At 50.7% G+C, this 15,444-nt stretch overlaps 1 protein-coding gene across 7 annotated transcripts in view; it reads right to left on the bottom strand.

The window, feature by feature from the left end:
- Positions 1-15,444, bottom strand: part of FMNL2 (formin like 2) — a 216,364-nt gene that overhangs the window by 72,352 nt on the left and 128,568 nt on the right. For all 7 annotated transcript variants that reach the window (XM_029071852.2, XM_029071848.2, XM_029071849.2 and 4 more), the window contains exon 3: positions 2,545-2,625. In XM_029071852.2, coding sequence (XP_028927685.1) covers positions 2,545-2,625 — 81 coding nt within the window. The remainder of the gene's footprint in view (positions 1-2,544; positions 2,626-15,444) is intronic.

Here is a 15,444-nt window from a genome sequence, read left to right as displayed (position 1 = left end):
TATTGTGAGAAAATTTTCTCTTTGATTTGAAGAAAATATTAAGGCAGAAAATAGCCAGCGACTCCAGAGAGTTAAAAGAAGGAATCTCAGCCTAGACGGTCTGGCGGGGATTTCCAGGCCTGGTTTGAAATCTTTCCCTCGTTGGCTTTTTTTTTTTTTTTTAACCACACAGCTGAGGATCTTAAACTCATTTTAACTGCAAACCACGCCTTGTTCCAAACAAAATCTCCTTCTTCCTTGCCTTTCCACATCACAATTGGGTTGTGTGGAGCTGGGAGCACTTGGGCCTGCCAGGAATCTTACTGGAAGCAGGGAAGGCTGATGCAGTGCGTCTATGTTACGGAGTCTTTTTTTTTTTTTGTGCCCTGAGCTAATGAACGGAGCCAGGGGAAACAGAGGGTACAGATTCAGGGCGTCCGGGGAGGTGAAGGCAGGAACGGGGCCAGTTCCAACAAACGTCCTTTGTCTTGGCCCTCTCAGGGTCTTTTGTTTTATTATTATTTGTCCGGGAGGAAAAGCCATTCTGAGAAGGTTTTTCTGCACTCCGGGCAGGAAACAAAGATCCAGAGGAGCACGCTGGGTCGCGGCTGGGAGGCGGGAGGTCAAACGGGTGCCAGCCCCCGAGAGGAGGACACCAGGGGCCCGAGATGAACCCCGGCGATTGTGCGTTTAGAACGTGGTCAGGATGAGCCTTTGTTTCGGTAGGATTTTGAGGGGGGTGAACTGAATCGCCCTGAGAGGGGGTGGTGGCTCTTTCCGGAAGGCCCACGTGCCGCCGCCTCAGTCCCTTGTGGGCCAAGAGGCTCTGAGGGCCCCACGTGCCATTTCAGATTACTGACGTGAAAGCCCTTTGAGATAGTGGTGATAAGAGAAGCAGCAACAGAGAAGCAGCATGGCCTAGGGGACACAGCACAGGCCTGGGAGTCAGAAGGACCTGGGTTCTCATCCTGGCTCTGCCACCTGTCTCCTGCGTGACCTTGGACAAGTCACGTCACTTCTCTGGGCCTCAGTTCCCTCATCTTTAAAATGGGGATTAAGGCTGGGAGCCCTACGTGGGACGGGGACTACGTCCAACCCGATTACCTTGTATCTATCCCCGTGCTTAGAAAAGTGCCAGGCACATAGTAAGCACTTAAATACCACAAGTATTGTTATCATTTAAAAATGATCAGTGACATTTACAAAACGCCTACTGTGTGCAGAGTGCTAAGCGCTTACTCTGTGCCCAGCCCGGAGCTCAGATAATCCGACTGGGCACAGACCGTGCCTCAGACGGCCTCACGGTCTAAGGGGAAAAGGAGACAGATATTTGAACCCATTTTACAGACGAGAAAGTTGAGGCACGGAAAATTTAAGCGGCTCGCCCCGGGTCACACAGCTGGCAAGTGGCGGAGCCGTGATCAGAACCCGGATCTTGACTCCCAATCCAGTGCTCTTTTCACTAGGCCAATCGGCCTCTCAAAAAATAATAGAAATTTAGCAGAGCACTGCTAGACCGGAAGGTCTTCGTGGAACACAAGGCCCCTCGAACACCAACTTTTTTCATTTGCCTACTGGGTAGTATTTACCCAACACCTACTGTGGGAGAAGCCCCCTGCTCAATGTTGGAAAAAGTACATAGATAAGAATTAGATACACTCCATGGCTTCTGGGTGACTATTTTGGGGGAATTTCTTCTGGAAATTCCCTTTGAAGGTTTGAGCCCTGTGTCTGGTCTCAGCCCCACAGGAGCACTGGGTGGGGAAGGAGGAGCCCTGCCCTCCAAGGCCCCACCTGAGCCTTGAGTCCCTCGTATCCGGGGAGGATTGGCCCAAAGGCACTCTCTGGGGTCGAACAGCTGAGTCCCGAGGCCGCTTATAACTGAACCAACGCCCGGAAGGACGGTGCCAGGCTACACATCTTACTCCAAGCTCCAGCTCAAACCAATTGTGTGGCAGCACAAAGCCGAGCTTGTCGGGGAAGAAAGCGAACCGGACTGACTCTTCTCTTCTTACCTTCTTGGGGAAACGGAGCCGCTTAAAGGCGGCGACCCAGGATACGAGCACACGGCTGGGCCGACGAAACCTAAATCATTTTCTGAGGTCCTCGAACGCACACCAGGGCCTGAAAGACCACCACTCCTTCCCGCCGGGCATGTCTTTCCCGTGATCTGCCTCGCCTCAGGGTCACGCTCTCTCCGTTGCCGCAACAGGAAACGGCCACGATCCTATAACCTCTGTCCACTTCTCACCCAGTCGTTCTTCCGCCCCGCTAAGCTCATTGCGGGCAGGGAACGCGTCTGTTTACTGTTTGTGGTAATCTCCCAGGCACTCAGCTCGGCGCTCTGCACCCAGTAAGCGCTCAATAAATACGACCGACTGACTCAAAGACCCCCTCACCCTTTCCCCTTGCTTCCGTGTCGCCCTTTCGACCGGAGTTGTTTTTCTTCGGAGGCCCTGGCAGAGGTTCCGTCCGGAAGGAAGGAAAGACTCTTCGCAGGCAAGACGATTCTGCCTGCCAAGGAGGAAGCAAAAACAAAAAGAGTGGAAACTAAGTCCGGCTTACCTTCCTGGTCACCGCCGGATCGAGATAGCCTTTCAGTTTCTGAATGTAGGTATGCGGAGGGTTCTTCACTTGAAAACGTTCCTGCAGGGAACACAAGAAGGAATCATGAAATCTCCAAGCGGGTGGATGGAATTCAGCCTTTCTGACCATCAAGGACAAATTCTACAAAGTGTTACCGAGGGGCATTTCAGTGAATCACCGCAGCCTTGCAAACAGCCGCTCGCCCGAGATGAATATCAACGTACCCTCGGACGAGGAGTAAAACGAAGTAGGTGGGTCTTATTCATTTAGGTACCCGGTTACCTCCTAAGAAGTCAGGGCGGTTGGAGAATACAGAATACAGCAAGCTTAATTTCTTCCTAGGAAACTGCTCGCATAGGCCTTTACTGCAGGGAACTGGAAAGAATGTCACATGACTAATTAGCAGGTTTACAATAACGCACTTACGAAAGAGACGCAGCTTGGCCTAGTGGAAAGAGCAGGGGCCTGGGAGTCACTGCATCAGCCATTTGTGTGAGCCTGGGCAAATCACTTCACATCTCTGGGCCTCATTTACCTCATCCAGAAAATGGGGATTAAGACTATGAACTCCATGTGGGACAGAGTGCTCCGCACAAAGTAAGCTCTCAATAAATACGACTGGATGAACCGACGACGGGGACTGTGCCCGACCTGATTATCTTGTATCTGCCCCAGTGCTTAGTACAGTGCCTGGAACGCAGTAAGCGCTTAACAGATACCATTAGAAGAAAGAGAAGTAGGGCGTAGGAACGGCAGGGACCCATGGGCCTAGAGCCACCACGACACCTTCACAGCCCAAGCCGCCTCCCTCTGCCTGCCCGTTTCCGGCAGGACGGGCCCCACCCCCAGAGGGGGCCGGGAGTCCCAGGAACAGCGATCGATCAATCAATAGTAATTATTGAGCATTTACTGTGTGCAGAGCACTGTACTTAGCACTAGAGCAGCGTGGCTCAGTGGAAAGAGCACGGGCCTGGGAGTCAGAGGTCGTGGGTTCTAGTCCTGGCTCCGTCACTTGTCATCCGGGTGACTCTGGGCAACTCACTTAACTGCTCTGTGCCTCAGTGACCCCATCTGTAAAATGGGGATTAAGACTGTGAGCCCCAGGTGGGACAACCTCATAACCTGTATCTACCCCAGAGTTTAGAACAGTGCTTGGTGCACAGTAAGAAAAGTCGGGGAAACCGCCACGGGAGCTTACAACTCACCTCCCTGATGGGCTCTCGTGCTATTTCCGTCCAAGCGGCCATCGGGGAAGGGGACACCTCAGGAGAGACCCTCTCCCATCTCCCCCGTCGGCCCCGTGGCCTTCCCAAGCTCTTACTACGTGCCCAGCACCCTTTCCCCTTCCCCTCAGTCAAGATGTTGTTATGGAGACGGGGGTTCGGAGAAACCGTCACTCTTGTTCAGTTCGGACATCCTGATGGGCTTGCCGCTCCAGGCGTGCGATACGATAAATACTGGGCAATCCAACCAGACAGAGTGTTCCCGTGGCTTGGTTATCTGAAGTAAATTGGTGTTTATTATAACCACCGTCATCCTCTTAAGTACTCAAATATGTACAATCCGTATTTATGGCTCGACGTAGCTGCGGGTACCAATCCTACATTTTGCGGGCACTCGACAGGAGGTCCCACGAAACTGGGTCCAAAAGAACGGACGCAATTTATATTTAACTGTGCTTTCCAATAGACTGTGCTCAGTCGGTTCATTTCATCCTTCATCTGTAAGACCCCGAAGCACTTAGTACACTGTTCTGCTGTCCCTAATAGATGCTCTAGCCATTCCGCTACCAAATCAGTTCAAATTAACTGATCGACAATCTACAGCCTTTTTTTTTTTTTTTACGGTGCTTGTTAAAGCGCTTCCTATGTGTCAAGTGCTGGGGCAGAGACTAGTTCAGACACAGTCTCTGTCCCACATGAGATCCGCCATCTGAGTAGGAGGAAGAACAGGTATTGACGGAATCCCTCCCGGCATCGCAGTACTTGTGAACGCATCTGTCATTTATAGTAACGACTGTCTCTCCGACTAGACTGGTAAGCTCACCGTGGGCCGGGAATGGGTCTGTTATAATTGTTGCTTTTTCCTCTCCCAAGTACAGTGCTTAGCCCACGGCAAGCACTCAATAAATACGATTGACTGACTGACTGAATCTCCATATTGTAGTTGAGAAAAGCGAGGCACAGAGAAAATGAAGTGCCTTTCCCGAGGTCACAACGTCAGGTAAATGGCCACATTTCCACTCTAGGACATGTAATCATTTTTCTAAAGCTTGCTTTCCCTCCCACACTCTGAAGGAAACTCTCCACTAAATATTTTTCCCTGGCCTTCCAAGGACTCAGCTTCTGCATCACTTTTCGGTGAGTTAACCACTGATGATTACAACGGCTAATCATTTGACTATCCTATAGCTCAAAAAACAATCCTGTTTTTCCTAACAACTCAAATTCTTCCTTCTAGGTTTTTAATAACACTTAAGAATCTGCGAAGGTCCTCGTTCGGGCTTCCGAAAGGTTGGATTATCATCGAAAGCAGAGAGGGATGGAAGCAGCATATCCTGGTGGATAGAGCACGGGCCTGAGGGTCAGAAGGACACGCGTTCTGACCCCGGCTCTGCCACCTGGCTGCTGTGTGAACCTGGGCAAGTGACTTCACTTCTCTGGGCCTCAGATATCTCATCTGCAAAATGCCAATTAAGACTGTGAGCCCCACGCGAGACAGGAACTGCCCAACCTGATTAGCTTGTCCCTACGCTGGTGCTTAGTACACTGTCCGGCACCTAGTAAGCACTTACTAAAAACCATTAAAAAACTGGGATCACTGCAATTGGAATTTGATTTCTGATCGCTTCCAATATTCCAACCCAAGAACTCCAGATTGACCTATCGCCTGGTTCCCCTCCCGCACCACCTTCCCCATTCTCATTTCCTCAATCAGGGCGATAACCCCTACACCAAGATTTCACCCGTGCTTTACTGAGGCAACTCCTCTTAAAAGAAGGACAGAATTACTGCTGTCATTGATTTCACAGCCACAGCCCAGCTGAGGGTTACCATAATTGCACAGAACTCTGGGGAGCGGGCCGACAAGCTCTCTGATTACGATAAGCCGTTTTAGTGCGGTGCTCTGCCCACAGTAAGCGCTTAATAAATGCCACCGATTGACTGACTGATCGCCGGCCTTCCGGTTGGTAGTACAATATGCAGCTGACGCCCCCGGAAGATGAGGCCCCAAACAACCGAGGCTTAACTTTTCCAATACAATTTCTCATTTAAGAGCATGGCCTTGGGTTCTAGTCCTGGCTCTGCCCCTAACCTGCTGTGTGCCCTTCGGCGAGTCCCTTCAGTTCTCTGTGCCTCACTTCCCTCATCTGCGAATTGAGGATTCAATACCTGTTTCCCTCTCCTCCTTCGACTGAAAGCCCCACGTTGGACCTGATTATCTCCTATCTACTCTTTCGCTTTGTACAGAGCTTGACACATAGTAAGCGCTTAATAGCTACTACACACTTTTTTATTATTACTCTGATTACTGCCATAGATACACTCACCCGTTTTGCCTTTATGTTTAGTGGGGATGCAAAAATCACATTCCCATGAGCACTTTCCCTGGCTCGGTAATCATAATAACCATAACCGTGGCATCCGTTAAGCACTTCTTACGTGCCAAGCACAGTACTAAGGGCTGTGGTAGATACAAGATAATCAGATCGGGCACCATTTACGTTCCACCCTGGCTCCCAGCTCCACATCTGAAATGGAGGCAGGCTTAGGGTCCCTCTGCTTTGGAGTATCCGGCCCCCTAACCAAACTGCAACGAGGCCGGTCGGGACCCGAGAGGTGAAAAAGCCGAAATCCAGCCTCGGTTTATTCCCTCACCCAGTGAGTCCGCTCCTCTTTTCAACTGTAGGTCTTTGGTCTTGTGGGCAATTATTTGGGAAATTGCTTAATTGAGGTTGATCTGGTGCTAATTGGAAGCGCTGCCAGCTTGTGACAGGAGGAGAAAACGGCACAGCCACCCGGTGCCTGGGAAAGATTTCTGCCCCTTTCCAGAGGGCTGTAACTTGGAGTCCCACAGACGTGGGGAGCGGAAATCCTGATGCCGTGGGCCAACACGCCCTCTGTATTCCGGGAAAAACCAATGAGGGGAGGGAGGAACTTTCGCTCAGTAGCTCCAATTCACACGGCACACAGTCCCGCCCTTAGGATAAGCCTCTAGACGATCCATCGCTTACTGCGCTCTGGGCAGTGGGAAAAGGTTGATAAAATATCTTCGGATACCCTCCGACCAGGGAACGCCGGAAGTGGCTTCAGTTCTTAATTATCTTTCAGTTCATTTTCTTTAAGTTCAGGACGTGGTTTGGATAAATTCGTGGATGAACGCTTCATAATTGGGTTACTGAAGGGAAAGTCAAGAGAAGCGGCGTGGGCTAGTGGATAGAGCACGAGTCTCGTCCCTCTCGTTCACCCCACACATCCTATCCGTTACCAAGACCTGCCGGTTTCACCTCTACAATATTGCCAAGATCCGCCCTTTCCTCTCCACCCAAACGGCTACCTTACTATTACGGGCTCTCGTTATATCCCGGCTAGACTACCGTGTCGGCCTTCTCTCTGACCTCCCTTCCTCCTCTCTCGCCCCGCTCCGGTCTATTCTTCACTCCGCTGCCCGGCTCATCTTCCCGCAGAAACGATCTGGGCATGTCACTCCCCTTCTTAAACAACTCCAGTGGTTGCCCATCGACCTCCGCTCCAAACAAAAACTCCTCACTCTAGGCTTCGAGGCTCTCCATCACCTCGCCCCTTCCTACCTCTCCTCCCTTCTCTCTTTCTACCGCCCACCCCGCACGCTCCGCTCCTCCGCCGCCCACCTCCTCGCCGTCCCTCGGTCTCGCCTATCCCGCCGTCGACCCCCGGGTCACGTCCTCCCGCGGTCCCGGAACGCCCTCCCTCCTCACCTCCGCCAAACTGATTCTCTTTCCCTCTTCAAAACCTTACTTAAAAATCACCTCCTCCGAGAGGCCTTCCCAGACTGAGCTCCTCTTCCCCCTCTACTCCCTCTGCCATCCCCCCTTTACCTCTCCGCAGCTAAAGCCTCATTTTCCCCTTTTCCCTCTGCTCCTCCACCTCTCCCTTCCCATCCCCACAGCACTGTACTCGTCCACTCAACTGTATATATTTTCATTACCCTATTTATTTTGTTAATGAATTGTACATCGCCTTGATTCTATTTAGTCGCCATCGGTTTTTACGAGATGTTCTTCCCCTCGACGCTGTTTAGTGCCATTGTTCTTGTCTGTCCGTCTCCCCCGATTAGACCGTAAGCCCGTCAAACGGCAGGGACCGTCTCTATCTGTTGCCGACTTGTTCATCCCAAGCGCTTAGTACAGTGCTCTGCACATAGTAAGCGCTCAATAAATACTATTGAATGAATGAATGAATGAGTCCGGGAGTCAGAACGACCTAGGTTCTAATCCCGGCTCCGCCACTTGTCTGCTGTTTAACTTTGGCCAAGACACTTCACTTCTCTGGGCCTCAGTCACTGCAACTGTAAAATGTGGATGAAGACTGTGAGCCCCATATGGGATATGGACTATGTCCAACCTGCTCAGCCTCTAAATGCTTAACCAACACCATTAAAAAAAAACACAACTCTGAACACTTTCCAGCCTTCACTCCCACCACCTCCCTGACCCAAATTAAAGAGCAGAACCTCCATTCCCTCCCCTTCCGCTCCTGAACATGACCCTGGTCCCCGGCGGCTACTCAGTCCCCTCCACGCTCTCCCTGTAGTCAGCGAGAAGGACTTCGGTCGGGCAAGTGGGGGAGGAAGAGAGAAAGGAGGGCCCGTTCATACAGGCCGAGAGAGCCCGCCACGGTGGGCGAACCCAGGCCTCTCCAAGGCACAGGCCAACTATCCCAAACGGGCCTAGCAACCGGATACCGCTGGGCAGAGATTACCGGCCCCGTTTTCAAGTGGGGGGGGGGGGGGGAACTTAGCTGCCTGAGCGTGACTGTGTTAGCCGAGGGCACAAGAATGAAGCTGGGAAACCAAAGCTGGCCTCCTGGCATACCCTCTTCTGGCCAAATGGTTCCAGATGATCGTTGGGGCGTCTCACGACGGGCTCCCCCGGGCAGCTTCACGATTCAGCCAGCCCCTGTGAGTCCATCAGTCTCCCCTGATCACTAAGTGCTTTAACCTGCCAGCTCGGGGCCACGGAGGCCACGTTGGAGAGTTTGGGTCCCCTGAGGCCTAGTCAAGGTCTCTGACTCCAGGCCCGCTGCCACTGGGCTTACGTGGTTCCCCGCGCCCCTCCCCTCCCACTTCTGGAAATCTGGCCTGCCCTGTGCTAAGGGTGCTTTCTAGCTGTCCCAGTTCCGCAGATCGCTTTCCAGGGAGAGGAGGGCCGGGAGAGAGGTGGGGCACGCTTACGCTCGGAAAACAGAACGCTTTTTCGTCTCCGGAGAAAGACGGTGACTTCCAAGTGTTTCGTTCCATCTCTCGGACTGAAAATAGCTTTCTGGGCATTCTCTCCAAGTCATTTCCTTCTATTTAGACTAAAAGAGGGTCATTTTGGGGAGTTAGGAGCTCCTCCCACCCCACATCTCGATTCCTCAGACAGGAGATGGAAACAGATTTTCTAATCCCAGACCGGGCTTTGGCTTCCTGCTCTGGGCCCGGCAAGAGTGTTTTTGAGCGTGCAAGGAGGGCCGATGTATCCTGTCACCTCGCGTGCAACTTCCCGGACTCTGGCTTCGCTCTCTTTGGTCCCATTAGGATCCGCGCCCCCGCTTGCTGCACTACATGCCCTGACAGGAACACGACCGGGTGAGGCCAAGCATTTAGTACAGTGGTCTGCAGGCAATTAGCGCTCAATAAATGTGAGGAACACTGCACAAGCTGCAAGCACAGCACTATAATCACTTTCATCACCCAGACTCTCAACCTGAGGTCTCTTTCTCTTTTTTTATGATATCTGTTATCACTTACTATGTGCCAAGCACTGTTCTAAGCACTAGGGTAGATACAAGGTAATCCCACATGGGGCTCCCAGTTTAAGTCATTTAACTTCTCTGTGCCTCAGTTACCTTATCTGTACAATGGGGATGAAGACCGTGAGCCTCGTGGGAGACAACCTGATGACCCCGTATCTACCCCGGCGCTTAGAACAGTGCTCTGCACATATTAAGCGCTTAACAAATACCAACGTTATCATCATTATTATTATTAATTCCCATTTTCCAGATGAGGTAATTGAGGCATAGAGAAGTGAAGTGGCTTGCCCAAGGTCACGCAACAGACAAGTGGAGGCTCCGGGATTAGAACCCATGTCTTCTGCAACATGGTTCAGTGGAAAGAGCCCGGGCTTGGGAGTTAGAGGTCATGGGTTCGAATCCCGCATCTGCCACTTGTCAGCTGGGTGACTGTGGGCGAGTCACTTCACTTCTCTGGGCCTCAGTTACCGCACCTGTAAAATGGGGATGAAGACTGTGAGCCGCACGGGGGACAAGCTGATTACCCTGTATCTACCCCAGCGCTTAGAACAGTGCTCCTGCACGTAGTAAGCGCTTAACAAATACCAACATTATTATTCTGACTCCCAAGCCCGTGCTCTTTCCACTAAGCCACGCTGCTTAGCTATAAACTCAAGTTGGACAAAGCTTACATCCCACAGGGGACTCAAAGTCTTAATCCCCATTTTACAGATGAAGGAACTGAGGCCCAGAGAAGTAGAGTGATTTGCTCATGGTCAAACAGCAGACAAGTGGCAGAGCAGGGATTAGAACCCAGGTCCTTCTGACTCCCAGGCTTGTGCTCAATCCACTAGGCCACGCTGCTTCTCAGCGACTGACCCAGATAGAAAACCCAGTCCAATTTGGGACACGCAGGGAAGGAACCCAAGCATCCAGTTCACGGTTCCCAGCTCCCTGGGCCACAGACCATAAATAAGCCCCCTCCCCACTGACCCTCGATACCACCCTTCGAGATCTCTCAGAATCCACTGACACCCCATAAAATCACCATCTCGGCCTGGGGGTGGCGGGGAGGTCTGTTTCTGAGCCCAGTTGATTTTTACAAAAGTCCGTCGATCTTATTCTTGGCTTCACGTGGGCCAGGCAAAGGGAAATTGGCTATGGATTCAAAGCCAAACAGTCATTCGAAGACCGTGACTAATAACGAACATTTTCCACTAACTTTAGAATTCCACTCAGTCTCATAAACTCCAAATAACCTCCATGATTTCTGATCTTTCACCTCATTAAGAACTTTTACAACCCATGATTTAAGAATATATGGATACGGAGCTTTAAATGAATGTATCACATCACATATGTACTCATATTTTATAGGTGTTAGAAATGTATACACTTGAGCATGCATACACATACACAAACACACTCCAAATATCCAAATAGTTCACAGAGTCTCTGGAAACCCCAAAATTGACCTGGGCCTGTCTGGTTCACCGTGGTCTCCTTCCATTTATCAGCCACCACCTCTTCCTTTCTTTTTCCTTTTCCTTTTTCCTATAATGGTATTTGTTAAGCGCTTACTATGTGCCAGGCACTGTACCATCTGCTGGGGTAAATACAAGCTAACCAGGTTGGATACAGTCCACCTCCCTCCCACATGGGGCTCGCCGCCATAATCCCCATTTTACACGTGAGGTAACTGAAGCCCAAAGTGGTTAAGTGACTTGCCCAAGCAGCGGACAAGTGGCGGAGCCGGTATCAGAACCCAGATCCTTCTTATTCCCTGGTCCCTGCTCTATCCGCTAGACCATGCTGCTTTACCAATTTGTCAATTCTACCGTTTTCCTGCTTTACCAATTTATCGGTTCTACCGTTTTCCAGAATCCTCACAGCTACTGAATACTTCGTATTTTGTATTGGCCTACCACTAAATTCAGCCCAAGGGCCTGCTTTCTTCTAAGGCCCGGGCAAGGGGGCATGTGCTGGTTTCCAACGTTGCGCCACGTATACGTTCATATCTTCAGTGTACGTCACTGGCAGGCTCATCTTCAGTCAGAAAGCCCGGCTTTCCCCCGTTAATTCTCGTCAGTCCCTAGAGAGCAGGGATCATCATCATCGTCAATAAGTGCTTACTGTGTGCACAGCACCGTACTGAGTGCTCGGGAGAGTACAATACCACAGAGTTGGCAGACCCGTCAGCAACTGTCTCCGCTGCCGGACAGCTGTTTCCAAGCGCTTAGCGCAGTGCTCTGCACACAGTAAGCGCTCAATAAATACCACTGAATGAAGGAATCCCCCGCCCGCAATGAGCTTACAGTCAAGAGGGATCGTGCCTACTTATTCGGTTGTAGTTTCCTGAGTACTTGGTAAAATGCTTTGCACAGAGTAAGTACTCAATGAGCAAGGGAAGCAGCCTGAAGCAGAGGCCAGAGCCCGGGCCTGGGAGCCAGAAGGTCATGGGTTCTGATCCCGGCTCCATCGCTTGTCTGCTTTGTGGCCTTGGGCAACTGACTTAACTTCTCTGTGCCTCAGTTACCTCATCTGTAAAACGCAGATTAAGACTGAGAGTCCCAGTCGGGACGGGGTCTGTGACCAAGCCGATGTGCTTGTATCCGTGCCTGGCACATAGTAAGCACTTAAAAATTCCACGATTATTATCAATCATCATTATTATTATTATTACTACTGATTGATGAAACACAGGTCAGGGAACCGCCAACAACAGCGGAGAAAACTCCTAGACGAGGATAAGGTCATGGAACTTATCATTATTATTATTATTGAATTTATTAAGTGCTTCCTATGTGTCAAGCACTATTCTAAGTGCCGGGGTAGACGCAAGTTAATCTGATCAGACACGGTCCCCTTGTCCCACGTGGGGCATCCAGTCTAAACAGGATCAAGAACCTAACCTTTCGGGGTCCCTCGCTTTTGGAAAAAGAATAATGATAATAATAATGTTGGTATTTGTTAAGCGCTTACTATGTGCCGAGCACTGTTCTAAGCGCTGGGGTAGACACAGGGGAATCAGGTTGTCCCACGTGGGGCTCACAGTCTTAATCCCCATTTTACAGACGAGGGAACTGAGGCACAGAGAAGTGAAGTGACTTGCCCAAAGTCACACAGCAGACAAGCGGCCGAGCCGGGATTCGAACCCATGAACTCTGACTCCAAAGCCCGTGCTCTTTCCACTGAGCCACGCTGCTTCTCTAGAAGCAGCCCTGGTGTGGCTACACCGGTGTCGTGCGGGAGGGAAAAGAGCAGATCGACGTTGGAGTTTCATTCCTGGTCCGTTCCTTCCTGCAGCCATTAATCTTCAGCACGCTCCTTCGCCCGGACGGACAAAAATCAACACTGAGCAAACCACAAAAATCTCCAGTCCATCGTGCGGCTTGCCTCTGCTCGGAGAGCTCTGGTGTCAAATCCAGTGGAGTAAAACCAGGCCGACTGAGCGCAGACCGCCGCTTAATGCTTGTCAATGAGGCCAGAGCTGAACGGAGTCAACCCTGCTCGGCAGCTGCACCAGAGATTAGAATGGTGATTCCTGCTTTTCCCCTCCGTACACTTGACTTCTATTTAAAATGCCCCAATTGGAATGATCGTCCCTCTCTTTCAAAGTGGGGGACGGGGGCAGGCGGATGGGGGCAGGGGGAGAGGCAGGGAGGCCGCCTGGAAGCTAGTAGCGTGGCTCAGTGGAAAGAGCCTGGGCTTCGGAGTCGGAGGTCATGAGTTCGACTCCCGGCTCGGCCACTTGTCAGCTGTGTGACTGTGGGCGAGTCACTTCACTTCTCTGGGCCTCAGTGACCTCCTCTGCGAGCCTCACGTGGGACAACCTGATTACCCTGTATCTACCTCAGGGTTTAGAACAGTGCTCTGCACTTGTATCTGCATTTGTAAGCCCTTAACAAATACCAACATTATTATTAGTAGTAGTAGTAGTAAAGGGATGAGCCCGTCCCCTTGTGGAGCGGGATCCAGTGGCCCCCAATTCCGGTCACGGCTCCTGAGGTGGACTTGGTGGTCCTTGATCTCCCCACTCCAGTGTTTATTTACTGAGCACCTACTGTATGCAGAGCACTGTACTAAGTGCTTGGGAGAGTACAATATAACAGACCTAGTCCCAGCCCACAATGAGTTTACAGTCTAGAGGGGGAGATAGACATTAATATAAATGAATTACAGATATGGACATGAGTGCTGTGGGGCTGGGAGGGGGTGGTGAATAAAGGGAGCAAATCAGGGCGGTACAGAAGGGAGAGGGAGAAAGGTCCCGACTCTGCCACTTGTCTGCTGTGTGACCTTGGGCACTTCACTTCTCTGGGCCTCAGTCACCTCATCCGTAAAACGGGGATTGAGTCTGTGAGATCCACAAGGAACAGGGACTGTGTCCAACCCGATTTGCTGTATCCATCCCAGTGTTTAGTATAGTGCCTGGTGCCTAGTAAAAGCTTAATGAATACCGTTGTTATTATTTCCCTGTGCCCCGGTTACCTCACCTGTAAAATGAGGGTTAAATACTTCTTCTCCCTCCTGCTTAAACTGAAAGTCTCATGAAGGACATGGACTGTATCCAACTTGGCTAGCTCGTACCCACTCCGGCGCTTAGTACAGCGCCTGGCATGATACAGTAAGCGCTTAACAAATACTATAAAAAGAAATGCAATCTCATGGGGAAATGGAGGCCCAAGTGAAAACCGGCCCACAGGATTCAGGTCTCGAAGGAGAGCTATGTCTGTTTATGGGCCAGTGTGGAAACCCTGCTTCTAGTGTGGCAAGGAGAAACCCGGGCTGGGCCAAACGAGCCATCCACCGGAAAACACAAAGGCAGAGAGGCAACCAGAGAACACAGAGCTTGCTGCCCGTTGGCAATTGGCTTCCAGGTTCTCCATCCACTGGCCCCACCTTATCTATCGTTACACTTGCCCTTCCCCAACTGCTCTTTTTGTTCTCCCCAGCCACAACCCTCTAGCAGTACCCTGCAAACTCACCGTGGTAAATCCGAGAAACTGTCCTATAAATAGAGTCTGAAATAGGCACGAGTGCTAAATCCGTACAGGCAACGGTGTAACGCAATTAATTTTTTTAAGCCATCATCCTGGAACAGAGACGAATGAGCACGCAATACTCAGGAGAAAACCCCTTCTTTTATGATTCGCCATCGTTCTCTCATTAAAACATTCAGTTTGAGTCCCCGAATTTTTAAAAAAAGATGTGAAAGATGTGCAAGGAGTCCAGGAAAGAGTGGAAAAAAAATGGATGAAAGGGATGGAAAATAAAGCCCATAAATCCCACGAGGAGGCTGGAAAGCTGTTTGTGAAAATCAGAGGACGCAAGCTGACATTAAATCAGAAGAATTCTGGTTGGAAATAAGGAAGCGCTCCAAGGTCTCTCGGGATACTTGCACAGTGGAAGAGGAACTAAAGGGAAGCTGTAGGGCTAATCAATCAAACAGGAACCCTCATTGAGAGGCAGCATGGCCTAGTGGCAAAAACACGGGCCTGGGAATCAGAGGACCTGGATTCCAGTCCTGCCTCTGCCAATTCTCTCTTGTATGATCTCGGGCAAGTCACTTCACTTCGCTGGGCCTCAGCGACCCCATCTGTAAAATGAAGATTAAAGCCGTGAGCCCTGTGTGGGACAGGGACGGTGTACATCCTGATTATCCTGTATCTATCCCAGCACTGCCTGGCACATAATAATAATAATAATGATAAATAATTCTGGTATTTGTTAAGCGCTTATTATGTGCTGAGCACCGTTCTAAACCCTGGGGTAGATACAGGGTCATCAGATTGTCCCACGTGGGGCTCACATTTTTTTAATCCCCATTTTTACAGATGAGGTAACTCAGGCACGGAGAAGTTGAGTGACTTGCCCAAGGTCACACAGCAGACACGTGGCAGAG

This window comes from Ornithorhynchus anatinus, chromosome 9, assembly GCF_004115215.2.
Source record: "Ornithorhynchus anatinus isolate Pmale09 chromosome 9, mOrnAna1.pri.v4, whole genome shotgun sequence".
Taxonomy (NCBI): domain Eukaryota; kingdom Metazoa; phylum Chordata; class Mammalia; order Monotremata; family Ornithorhynchidae; genus Ornithorhynchus; species Ornithorhynchus anatinus.
The sequence above is the reverse complement of the archived record's forward strand: the minus strand, read 5'-3'. Positions and strand labels throughout refer to the sequence as shown.